Source organism: Galleria mellonella, unplaced genomic scaffold (genome assembly GCF_026898425.1).
Source record: "Galleria mellonella isolate WM207_F2 unplaced genomic scaffold, CSIRO_AGI_GalMel_v1 utg537, whole genome shotgun sequence".
In the NCBI taxonomy this organism is placed as follows: domain Eukaryota; kingdom Metazoa; phylum Arthropoda; class Insecta; order Lepidoptera; family Pyralidae; genus Galleria; species Galleria mellonella.
Window position 1 is genome coordinate 2,026,097 of NW_026442112.1, and position 11,947 is coordinate 2,038,043.

The 11,947-nt window shown below is 37.5% G+C and overlaps 1 protein-coding gene across 1 annotated transcript; it reads right to left on the minus strand.

The window, feature by feature from the left end:
- Positions 1 to 435: 435 nt before the first annotated feature.
- On the minus strand, positions 436 to 11,937 carry LOC113512487 (blastoderm-specific protein 25D). The gene is made up of 3 exons (XM_052898775.1): positions 9,670 to 11,937; positions 7,783 to 8,177; positions 436 to 7,423 (listed from the first exon to the last, which is right to left on the minus strand). Exons 1-3 carry the CDS (start codon positions 11,404 to 11,406, stop codon positions 6,772 to 6,774), a joined length of 2,784 nt encoding a protein of 927 aa, XP_052754735.1. The 5' UTR covers positions 11,407 to 11,937; the 3' UTR covers positions 436 to 6,771.
- Positions 11,938 to 11,947: the final 10 nt, after the last annotated feature.

The window sequence follows — 11,947 nt, forward strand, 5'->3', positions numbered from 1 at the left end:
TATTATTACTATTCAAGTTGATATTATTATATTGCAAACGTATTTATTTATTATTACATAAATATATTTTATGTTTAGTGGTCTATTATCTCCTTGAATTCATTTATACATATACACACAATAATTTAAACTTATAAAAATTTTTAAATAACAACACTTACAACTAATTATAAATAGTCTCCCAACACACCACACTGAGGTAGCGTACCCAAGATACTGGCAACATTACCTCTATGGATCGCTAAATTTACCTTTTGTGCAAAGTAGCTACCAGCTCTTAGGTCACCAGTAACCTCGACTAGTTTTACGATCGTCTGATCGTTTGTTTTATCTTTGAAACTTTTCAAAATATTAAAATGTGGTAAATCAACACATGCAACACGTAAAGGATCTACATAAGTATCTGTAATAAAATAAAAAAAAAAAACACCAAAATATGGATCAACACTTTAATATAAACACAATAACACAAACTATGGCCAGATCGAATATACCATACAGTAAAAAGGTAACAAATCCGCAAGTAGGCTGCAATTAGCTGACTTAATAATAACCATTTACTATCGTACTCAATAATATAACCCTGATAAATGATATGCCTATCTTTAATTTGATAGCCATCTCTTTATGTAAACGTAGTGAATACAAAGTGATTAATAATAGCATTAGTTGTGTAAGGTCTCTGCCTTAAATAATTTATAAAAAAAAACATTTTCAATACGTGTAAATGTGTAATCAGTTTTTATTAAGACCACTTGGATTAAGACGATTTTTACCATTCGAACAATCTTGGCGTGGCTTTAAATTTGAAACGGATAAAAAGGGCAAATAACTAGAATAAAAAAGGTTTTTGTATTAATTGTTTATAACTTTATTTTTGTCTATTTTATTGTTTAATGTTAACAGTTTAAAAAAAATGGCATGCCAAGACTATTACCATATATAAAAAAAAAATTAAAAATTTACAGGACCAACCAAGATAGGATTACAAATGAGATATACAAGAATCACTAAACATTTCCTTACGCTCTGGGATGAATTAATGTATTGCATTCGAAAACTATAAATATATTAACTTTAAAATACTTAGATAACAATTTCATGCGTATGGTGACCACACGTTGGACTTAAATAGATAATATAGAAGAAATCGCAGTTGGAAATTATTTACATGGTGAACTCGTGAACCGGTCGCCTTATTACACTTCTATTGTAACTTTTCGAGATAGTAGGTATAGGCATAGACACTTAAGCGTGGGTACGAACATAAATATAATACCCACAATGAGGTCGCAAGTCCCACGTCGCACAACTATTGCTCTTCTGAACGAAGTTGATAATAATTCAACAATGAGAAAGTTCATAACTGCAAGGCACTAAGTGTGGTCACGGCATACTGCATTCAAGGCAAAGTAAAGCAAAAGAAATTCTCTCCAATTACCATAAAGTTTACACTGAGATCCCACGGTCTGTCGTGGCGCGACCATGCAGCCCGCCTTAAGTCCGCCGTGGGAACCAGTTAGCAACCGAGGTTACACCTGCATTCAGTACTGGATAAGGCACAGTGGCCATATTCCTCGCCCATTCAGTGACTAGCAAAATTAACCAGTATCGATACTGAGGTTAAATTTGTTGATTAGTTTTTAAAAGTTAATACAATTTTTTTTTTTTATTCAAAGCATAATGCGGAGTCGTAGTCAGTCCAGCTAACATAAACACATACCTACTAGGGATAAATATTTTAATTATATTATTGAATGAAAAAGAAAAATGAAGTAAATTATTAAGATCGTAATTCTAATGACAATGGGGTACGCCATTGCCTCGTCATACTTGTCATTTTTATTCGATACGTTCCATTTAATTATGTAAATATAATAAGTAAATATAACAACAAAGATTATAAAAATAGTGGAGTTCTAATTTGAGTACTGATCGACTTGAAGTCATTAAGTATTGAATAGGTCAATTGTTCATAATGAGAGCATAAATACATGTAGATTAATTTTTAATGCTGTATAAGGTTATTATAAATCCGACTTGGATCAGAGGGCCTACCATGAAATGTTTTCCGAAATTTCGAGGCCGAACGATACAGAAATTTGATGTTAAAATTACATAATACATGCAGTTTAAAATTATTAAAAATGTTAAAATATCGTTCCTCTGGACTATAAGGATAGGATTTATTTTGAACGAAATGTTAAGCTCCATTTATTGAGTCGATTTCGGTACGAACAAAAACACGAAATTTAGCCCGAAAATTCGAAATTTCATTTCATGGTAGACCACCTGTTCTAAACCTCATACTGATATACTTCCTTCAGAGGAAGAGTCTACAATTTAGGTTCTTAAGAACCACTAGATTTTTTTTTTTTTACAATTCTACGTACACAATGAATATATTTATATATTAAACAAAACGCAGCGTGTATAACTAATAACTATAAGCAATTGTTATTAATTACGTTGTTAACACATAGATAGGAATACATTGAAACATATCTAAACAAAATTAACAAATTCAGTTATCGAATGTGTCAACAGAGGACTAGGCACTTAATATACCCACAAAATTCTACATTATCTACTTATATTACACTAGTTAAGTTGTCTACAAACGATACGATATGGAACTGCAGAACTGGACCACAGATACTACGTTGATATTTATTTTTTTCTTTTTTTTTCCTTTTAGACGACAAAATTTAGAATAAGAATACGTAGATATTACAATAACCATCTTGCTGTTTTTATCAATTCTGCAATTTTTTTTTTGCATTCATTTCATGTAGGAACTTCAAAACGCAAATTAGGCTCTATATGGCCTAATTTAGTATCAAAAGTAAAACATTGTGGCAAAAATAATTATTTTTATTTTAAAACTATACTACTGTACCGGTTTTGATAAAATGTCTATGGGACAAACCTGTAAATACATCGTTTTAGAAAAGAAAAAATTTCAAATTTCCGGGACGGTCGAAACAGAAATTTGATGTTAAAATTACATAATACATGCTGTTTAAAATTATTAAAAATATTAAGATATCGTTTCTTTTGACTATTAGAAAAGGATTTATGATGAACAAAATGTTAAGCTCCATTTACTGGGTCGATTTTGGTATGAACAAAAACACGAAATTGAGCCAGAAATTTCGGAATTTCATTTCATGGTAGACCACCAGTTGATAATTGACGGAGTTCTAATTACAAACCTAAAAAAATACAATCGAATTGAAAAGCTCCTTCTTTTTTAACTTAGTTGAAAAGAATGGTAATCCCATGAATACTATAAGTACACAGTGACAGGGCACCAGTGAGAGAAGTCAAATCATTTGGCCCTTTGTGATAAATTCACCAAGAATTACGATAGTTTCTAAATATATGTCTATAGGCGACAGTTACCACTTTCCATCAGGTGGGCCGTCAGCTTGTTTGCTATTCTAAGTTGCATAAAAACAAAGACAAAAAAAAAATAACCACGTAAGTTTCCAGTAACTCATGCTGTATTTAGACGATGGGAAGTCGACCTGACGTTATCAACAATCCTATCTCCCCGCCGCAAGATCTATATAAATTTGTGATAAGAACATACCAATTGACAAGCCAATAAGACAACTTGGTTATTCAAGTTAATGACATAATGAACTCGGCTTTACCGATCGTGTGTATCGTATCATTCGTAGACAATTTTAATAAATAAACAATACGAAATGAGCCTTCACATAGTTTGCTACAAAAATATTCATGAGCCATTTTTAAATTTGAGAAATGTTTGTAAATATGAGGTTGATTTTTTATGCATTCACTATTAAGCGACGTGTAATCGTATCTCGTTGATTACACTGCATTATATTAAATGTATCACTACATAAAATGCATAATTTATAAAGATAGCATGATCAGAGGGTATCGCCAATATTAGTTTATGGACAAATCGTTACTTCGATACAAAATCGAGGAAAAAAAAATGTACTTAAATTAACAAAGTTCCATAGAAAGATAAAGAAATAATACTAATTATAACATTACAGTTTGATTTAAAAATCTGTCAAAACTAAGAGATATTTTATTTGAAATGTGTCAAAACATATTGAGAGAGCCATAGAAAAACCTTTATGTAGACTTTATGGTATTTATAATTAACGATTTTACACAATCTGACTTTATATGTATACAGTATAAATATAAGCAAATTGGACCCCATAGATTATTTTTTTATTACACTAGCCATGCCCGCGACTTCGTCCACATGACTGGGACATATTGAAAGACCAGGATGAAAAGTAGTATATGAGCTTCTCAGTCCCAAATACTAAGTGTATAATAAATTAGAATGAATCTCTAATTTATAGGAGGATGGGTAAAGATGGTAGCCATTTACATACTTACAAAATTCATTAAATATTAAAGAAAATGTATGATGTTCATTGTAAATTTGTCCACTAACTAATAATTCATATAAAATTACAAAAAACTGTACTCTCAACTTTGTCCTATTGAAATATTGATTGCATTTCTAAACCCTATGTCCGTTTTGGACCTCAGACTATTTTTCAGTCAAATTTCATCCATATCAGTCCAGCAGATTGGCCGTTAAAACGTAACAGAAAAACTTACTCACAATTGAGGACATTTGGCGTTACATTCATAAAAGTGTAAAACCTATTTAAAGTATGTTAATTACTTTCAAATTAGGAATTCATCACCAAAGAAACTAAACACACGTCAATTCCATTGAAATAATTAATATTTTTTTATAGCCATCGAAGAAAAAGTTTCTTGAGCAAATGGGAAATCTCACTGATGTTTCATAATCAAAACTAAACACTAAATGCAATTTTGTCTTTTATACAAGGAATTTACATCGATTCCGATTCAATCACAGATTCTGTCTAGTAACTTTAACGATACACTTGCCAAAATTACGCAAGCAAAGTTAGCCATATTTACGCACACAATGCTTTTTCTTTGCTCGAAACTCGGTATTGTTTTAATACGAAAAAAAAATTGGGCAATTATGTTATTTTCTGAATAAAAATGATTCTGATAAAGATGATATATCTTTATAAGTTACGTGAAAATTTGTTCAGCCATCTTTTTTTAAATCATTCAGTTTGTGTTGTGAGATTTGTACAAATAATAAATATTGTAGAATTAATTAAAAATAAATAATATCAGACAATATATTTAAAAATTTCCGACTTGGATTCTATTGCTTATTTCTAATCTCCCTGGCTAATTTATATGAAAAACCATTACACTTTTCGGTGCTTGCTATTTTAGAGCGTAGATAAACATTCTGATAAAATTACGTCGGCGTCGCCAAAAGTAAAAATCGTATCGTGCGTAAAAATGGCGTGTAAACTTCTGGTCGCGTAATTTTGGCAATATCATAGTAGCTCAGTGCTGTCACTTAGGTACTTGACACAAAAACCGATCCAAGGTACCTAGCGACAAAATTCCACGACAAAGTTTTAATGTAGCAACATTTATATTTTATAGATCAGGCAACATTATTAAAATTAAGAGGAACAAGTATTAATATTTTTATGTTAAAAAATAATTGTAAACTGCTAATAGAAACTTCACGATAGATATTAGCATGAGGGGGGGGAGGTAGGGGATAACATTATGTATGACTAAAAATTAAACGTCTATATGGCCAAGTTTCGTTCAGTGAGCAGTTTTAGAGCTCTTATAGGGGAAAAGGTCTGGAATACCGTACTTTACATTACTATTAATTCTATATACCGACTCTTTAAAAGAGTTTATTTCATGTTGCTAATTGTGTGAAATTATATTTTCAATAACTGAAAAAATTAATAAGCCTTCCCCCTCCCCTCGCCCCTCAACTCCTTCCGCACCGTGAGTCTCGTATAGCTTGAACTTTATGCTTCGTATAATGCCACACTCATAGCGGGCGAAAAACAAATGTGTTTATTACTTCTAACTATAATAATAATTCTCGTAACATTAAAAGGCACGTTCGTACATTATTTGACTTTATCATTGAAGAAAAGGCAATAATTCTGCAGATATGTAAAGCCGTACAAAATATTAGGGGCTAAAAATTATATGCAAGGACTTACAAGGCGCAGATGTGACTATGTTACAGTGAGCCGTGCGTGCTATATTCAGTACACATATGATGTATTATATACACATAATACATGATGCTATTTTTCACAGCTAGACATTGAGTTTGCCCAGAGTACACTATCACCTACTGTGTCACGCTTGCATCGTAAACAGCATTCATCATTTACTTCAGTGCTTTTAAATTCCACGAGTCGCTAATCAATCAAGCTGCCAAAAAACTTAAGTTTGAAGATTGACCGAAACGAAATAGTGCGTTCAGAGGCATGTTTTAAATAATAAACCGAGATTGCACAAAGGCTACCACAAAATGCTACAAACGTATTAATTATATAGAATCGGATTTTGTATTTTGGATGGCACCTATTAATTTGATATACATTTATTTATTCGTCATAACTTCATCTAGTCAACAAGTCCCCGCGAGGGAGATACGGCTACTATTTCTAGAATCGTCTCACTGTAAACTTCGATTATTTACACAAATACGTAATAACATAGGAATAAGTTACGGGCAGCGTCAGCGATCAGCACACCGCTAAACAGTAACAAACATTAAATACGATACATTATCACAACACAGTCGTCGTCGGTCGGCGGTCGCCGGTCACCGGCGGAACCCTAGGCCTACGTATTGACATGGAATGATACATACGGACGCGCAGCGGGCGGTCACAGCGGGCGGCGGTGCGCGAGGTGGCAGTTCTCGACGTACAGGTCCTTGACGAGCAGGTCGGCGGCCGCGAGCCGCGCGTGCAGGCGCCGCGCCAGCCCCTCGGCGCGCGCCGCCCGCGCGCGCAGCGCCGCCGCCTCGCGCGCGCCCGCGCCGCGCTCCGCCGCCAGCCGCCGGCAGCGCTCCGCCAGCGACGCGCACGAGCACGCCGCGCCGCCGCCGCCGCAGCCGCCGCCGCCGCCGCTACCGCTGCCGCCGCTGCCGCCGCCGCGCCGCCGCCGGCCCTCTGGCCCGCTCGCGGCCTCCACTCGCCTCTGCAGCGCCTCTATCTGCTCGGTGAGCCGCGCTATCTCCGAGTCCCGCACGCGGAGCTCCTCCTCCTTAGTTTTTCGATACGTAGCGAACTCCTCCTCGAGGTCGGCGACCTGCGCCTCGAGGCCGCAGCGCTCCTCGATGGTGGGCAGCGTGCCGCCGGCGGGCGCGAACTGCCGCTCGTACTCGGAGATCTTGGCGACGAGCTCGGCGAGCCGCTCGTCGCCGAGCCGCTGCTCCTCGTTGTACATGTCGCGCTCCTCCTCCAGCTTGTTGTTCCAGTACTCCTCGCACTTGTCGTATTCGGATTTCATTTGCTCCAAACTGGTCTCCAGTTCTCTGTGAATGTTAAATGTAACCATTTAAAGAAGAGGATATAACGAAGAAAAAATAACAAATAATTTCCACACTTAATTATGCGTAGATAAAAAACAAAACGTAAATAAATTCTCTACAAACACTTTACCAAATATAACCAACTTGTGTATTAATATATTATAGATGTTATGTAGACATATGCTTTTAGGCAATGTATGTATGTATGTGTAAATAGGAATATCAAAATACACATATTACTTGCAATAATGAAAAATGCATGCATTTTCTGTTTAAAAAAAAAAGTACAAACTAACATCAGATCTGTTTGGAGTCAGTTTTTTACACTCCATGTTCATTATATACAGAAACAAAATACTCACTTTATTAATTCAGATTGTTTCTGTTTTTCGTCATTGTGCCTCCGCTCGGCTTCGGCGAGTTGCTCCTTTAATGTATCCATTTCTTTAATCAAATTAACTCCTTCTGATTTTGTGTTTGAGGTAAGTTCTGATAAAGGTTCTGTTTGAACGGAAGCCTCAGTAGTGGCGTAGAGGGGCATTTCCGCTTCTTCCATCAGGATAACACAGTCACTCAATTCCCTAACTTTCATCTGTATTCCAGCGATGACTGCTTCTAGAGTGGAGCATGACTGGCATTCATTCTTCGCTGGCGACGGCATTGCCTGAACGCTGTCAAATATAGAGCGCAATCGCCTAGTTGCCTCAGTGTGTCCAATCACTTTCTGATCGATGCTGGTTGGTGATGAGTCACATTCCTAAAATGTCATCAAAAAAATATGTAAATAATAAATTATTTTAAAATATTAAAGCTTTGACCATTTCTTTATTATTGAATAATAAATAAATTATAATAAGTGGTTGTTATATGATTGATGGACAGTGACAATTAAACTGTTAGGGAACATCAAGTTAAATTCGGTACATACGAGGTTTGTCCGGAAAGTACGTATAAAAGTTTTTTAAAAATTTTATTTTACAATTATTCAGGTAAATCAATTTTATCCCCTTCAAAGTACTCCCCCTGTGACATAATGCACTTGTGCCAACGCCGTTTCCACTGTGAGAAGGCTCCTTGAAAGTCCTCTGGTTGTAGGTTTCTCAGCTGCCCCGTCGTAGCTTTTTTTATCTCATTTATGTCCCCCAAATGCCGCCCCCGAAGTACCAATTTGGTTTTTGGGAACAAGAAGAAGTCACACGGGGCCAAATCCGGCGAGTAGGGGGGGTGTTCGGTCACCGTAATGGAATTTTTACTCAAAAACTCACGGACAACAAGAGAGGTGTGGGCAGGGGCATTGTCGTGGTGAAGAATCCAACGCCCCTCTCGCGCCAATTCTGGACGAACTCGTGCCACACGAGCTTTGAGGCGTCTGAGCACATCGACGTAGAATTTTCCATCAACTGTCTGGCCTGGAGGGACGAATTCTTGATGGACAATCCCCCGAACATCGAAAAAAACAATCAACATTGTCTTGACATTTGAGCGGGATTTTCTTGATTTTTTTGTTCGTGGTTCCCCGGATGTCTTCCACTCTTTGCTTTCACGGCCATTCTTGCCGAGTTTCGAGAGAAACTTGATTACGACGCGCTGCTCTTCAACGGAAGCGGGCTCCATGCCGACGGGGTTTCGTTAAGAGGTAACTTCACAGATGGCGTGACAAGCCAGTTCGCACCGCACGGCGGTCAGACCAGAACTGAAGCATTGTTAGGGACATAAGGAAGGGGTCCTGCGCTTACCTGGCCTCCCCACTCCTCTTTCTCGCATTCCAGAACACTTTTATACGAACTTTCCGGACAGACCTCGTATTATATACACATTATTTAAAAAGTTAAAAATATAATCTAACATCAAATTAATGTATGAAATATTTTAAATATTGTTAGGGTTAACATGATGATGATGATGATGATGTTTATATTTTTCATGATAAAAAGGCTGATCTAAGAACTGGTCTACCATCTTTGTTGAGCAGTCGTCATTGTAATAAATAATAGCCTATTATTTATTTGCATTTTTGGTCCTTTGAACCGGATTTAAACTAGCCTATAGATGATATTTATCACTATTATTTGACTAAATTGATAGAAACGAAGGTTTATTCTGTCTACTTAATTTTAAAAAGTAGTGCTACTACAAAAATTAAACTTTTCAATTCCTACATTTTTATTATAACAGTCGCCATTTATATGGTACCTTTCGATTCATTGGTATATTAGATTGGATATTATATTTTTGCGTAATAAACTTACCTCAGCATGTTGGGATGTCAGCAGTGACCCCAGCTCGGCCGATAAATCTCCGTAGGCAACAGGCGGCACCTCCCCTTCGCGCGCCCTTGCCTCCAACGCACAGCACAATTCATCGTTTCGGTCGCGAAGCAACTTGTTCTCGCGACGTAAGTCGTCGAGCCGTGCTGCCAACTCTGTAGCTGATGCATCTTCTACCCCAGCATCTACTGCACCCTGTTTGCGATTCAGACTAGCTGTAGCTTCTGTCAGCTCTGATGCTAGACGTATTGCTTCCCGCTCCGCCAACGACGCGCGATTTTCAGCTGTTGCTGCCCTAGTCTCAAGTTCTAAGATCCGTGACGTTTGAACCTCTATTTCAGTGCGTAATCGCGCCTCATTCTCTGCACGTCGCGCCAACTCCGCTTCTTGTAGGACTTTGATAGCAGCAGCACGTTCGCGTTCAGCTGCAATTTCAGCTGCGGCGATTTTTGCAGCTTCTGCATGCTTTGACTCTGCTCTTCGAACATTCGCTGCTAGTTCGGCTTCCATTCGAGCATGACTTTCGTCTACATCTTGTGCCAATAAGCATGCCCGTCTATTCGCCTCTGCTACATCAGCTCGTAATTTATCTCGTTCAGCAGCAGTGACATCTGCACGCTGTTTTGCAAACTTTAGTCTAAGGCGTGCAAGTTCTAAAGCAGCTACTAACAGCATTGTATGTGCATCTCTTCTATCATCTAATGGTTCAGGTAGAGCTCGGATTTCATCTTCAAGTGCATGCTCTATATCAGGTGGTCGAACTACTGAACTTGTAAATCCTAATTCCAACATTAAACGCCGTGGACGAGGCACACCTGCATTTTCCCATGCTTCAATAACCAACATACTAGGAATACCCGTCTCATGGTCAATTACATAATCACTATTCAGTGGTGTTGCAGTACTTGTATCCTGTGCACCCTCAATTGATGATGTCAATGACACATTAAGACGCTCAAAGAATTCACCCACAGTAGTTTCTGCAGAAGGAGACTCTTCAAATATGCGTTCAATAAGTCTACGATCTATGCCATCCATCCGTAGTTCACAACATAATGCAAGTGCTTGTTCACAGTCAATACGTCTATCATGTTCAAAATCACCATGTGTAGTTTCATCATCATAGTTTAATTCATGATTGCGATTATCCATTGCAGATGCACTCCGTCTGCATTTCATTCGTTGAGAGCTTCTAGCTCTTTTATTATCACTGTCAAGTCTTGAAACTGAAGCAGCCCTTGGTGTATGCGTATCATCCGACATAGCAGATGAACGTTGGGGCCTTGAGCGGCGGCCGTATTTCTTTGAGCCAAATACAAATTTTGGGGCGACTTCGCGTCCTGAAGAATCGTCGTCACTGTGCGAAGAAACGGGAACTACAGTAGCACTGGAGGGAGCCGTCGATGCTAAAGTCTGTGATGTATCGGTCGCAATGTGCTTAGGTGATGAGGATGGCGTAGTCTCTCCACCCCCGAGTACAGAAAGAAGGCCGTTGCGGAATTGTGTGAAGGTGACACGTTCAGAACAGCGCTCAAAAAGTGTGTCAACTAGCGCAGACCCGCGATCTTCTAGCTGTAACGCGTCACACAGTTTCAATACTGCTGATCTGTCTAGAGCTTCCTCATTATCTACGTCGAAGGTCTTAAACACAGTGTACAGCTGTTTTTCGTAATGATTCATACAAACGCTATCCATAGCTAAAGACCCCATGTGGGGCATATGAGACGTTTTTATCGTCAGTTTATTATCTCCGTTATTAATTTACATGTTTTAATAAAAACAAAACTGTAAATTCAACACCTATTTTTAAGATCCCATCTGTGAAATGCTCGAGATTTCAAGTACGAACATCTGTCATGTTTTTTTTTTTTTTTTTAGTACGTTTGTTCCGTTTGGAACAGGCTAAGGTCGGAGACCATGCTGCCTAGTCTTCAAAAAGATAATTTGTCTGGAATCATCTGTCATGTGTTAAAAATGTCAATGTCATTCATGCCAATCGCGTTTTGTTTTATCACTTCCTAAGGCTAAAACTATGGAAACTGGGAACCGCACAGTAATTGTTTTTTTTTTTTTCAATTTATTCTTGTGTAAAGTTATACACATAGAAGAAAATAAATTACTTTAGTAAGCTATGATAAAATTCTAACATCTATCTTATCTCCGAGGAACTTGAAACCTTAACTTTAACAAATTTGGATGTTTGACAATGACATCTGACTGACCTATCATTATCAGCATGACGTAATTTATGCAATTCGTA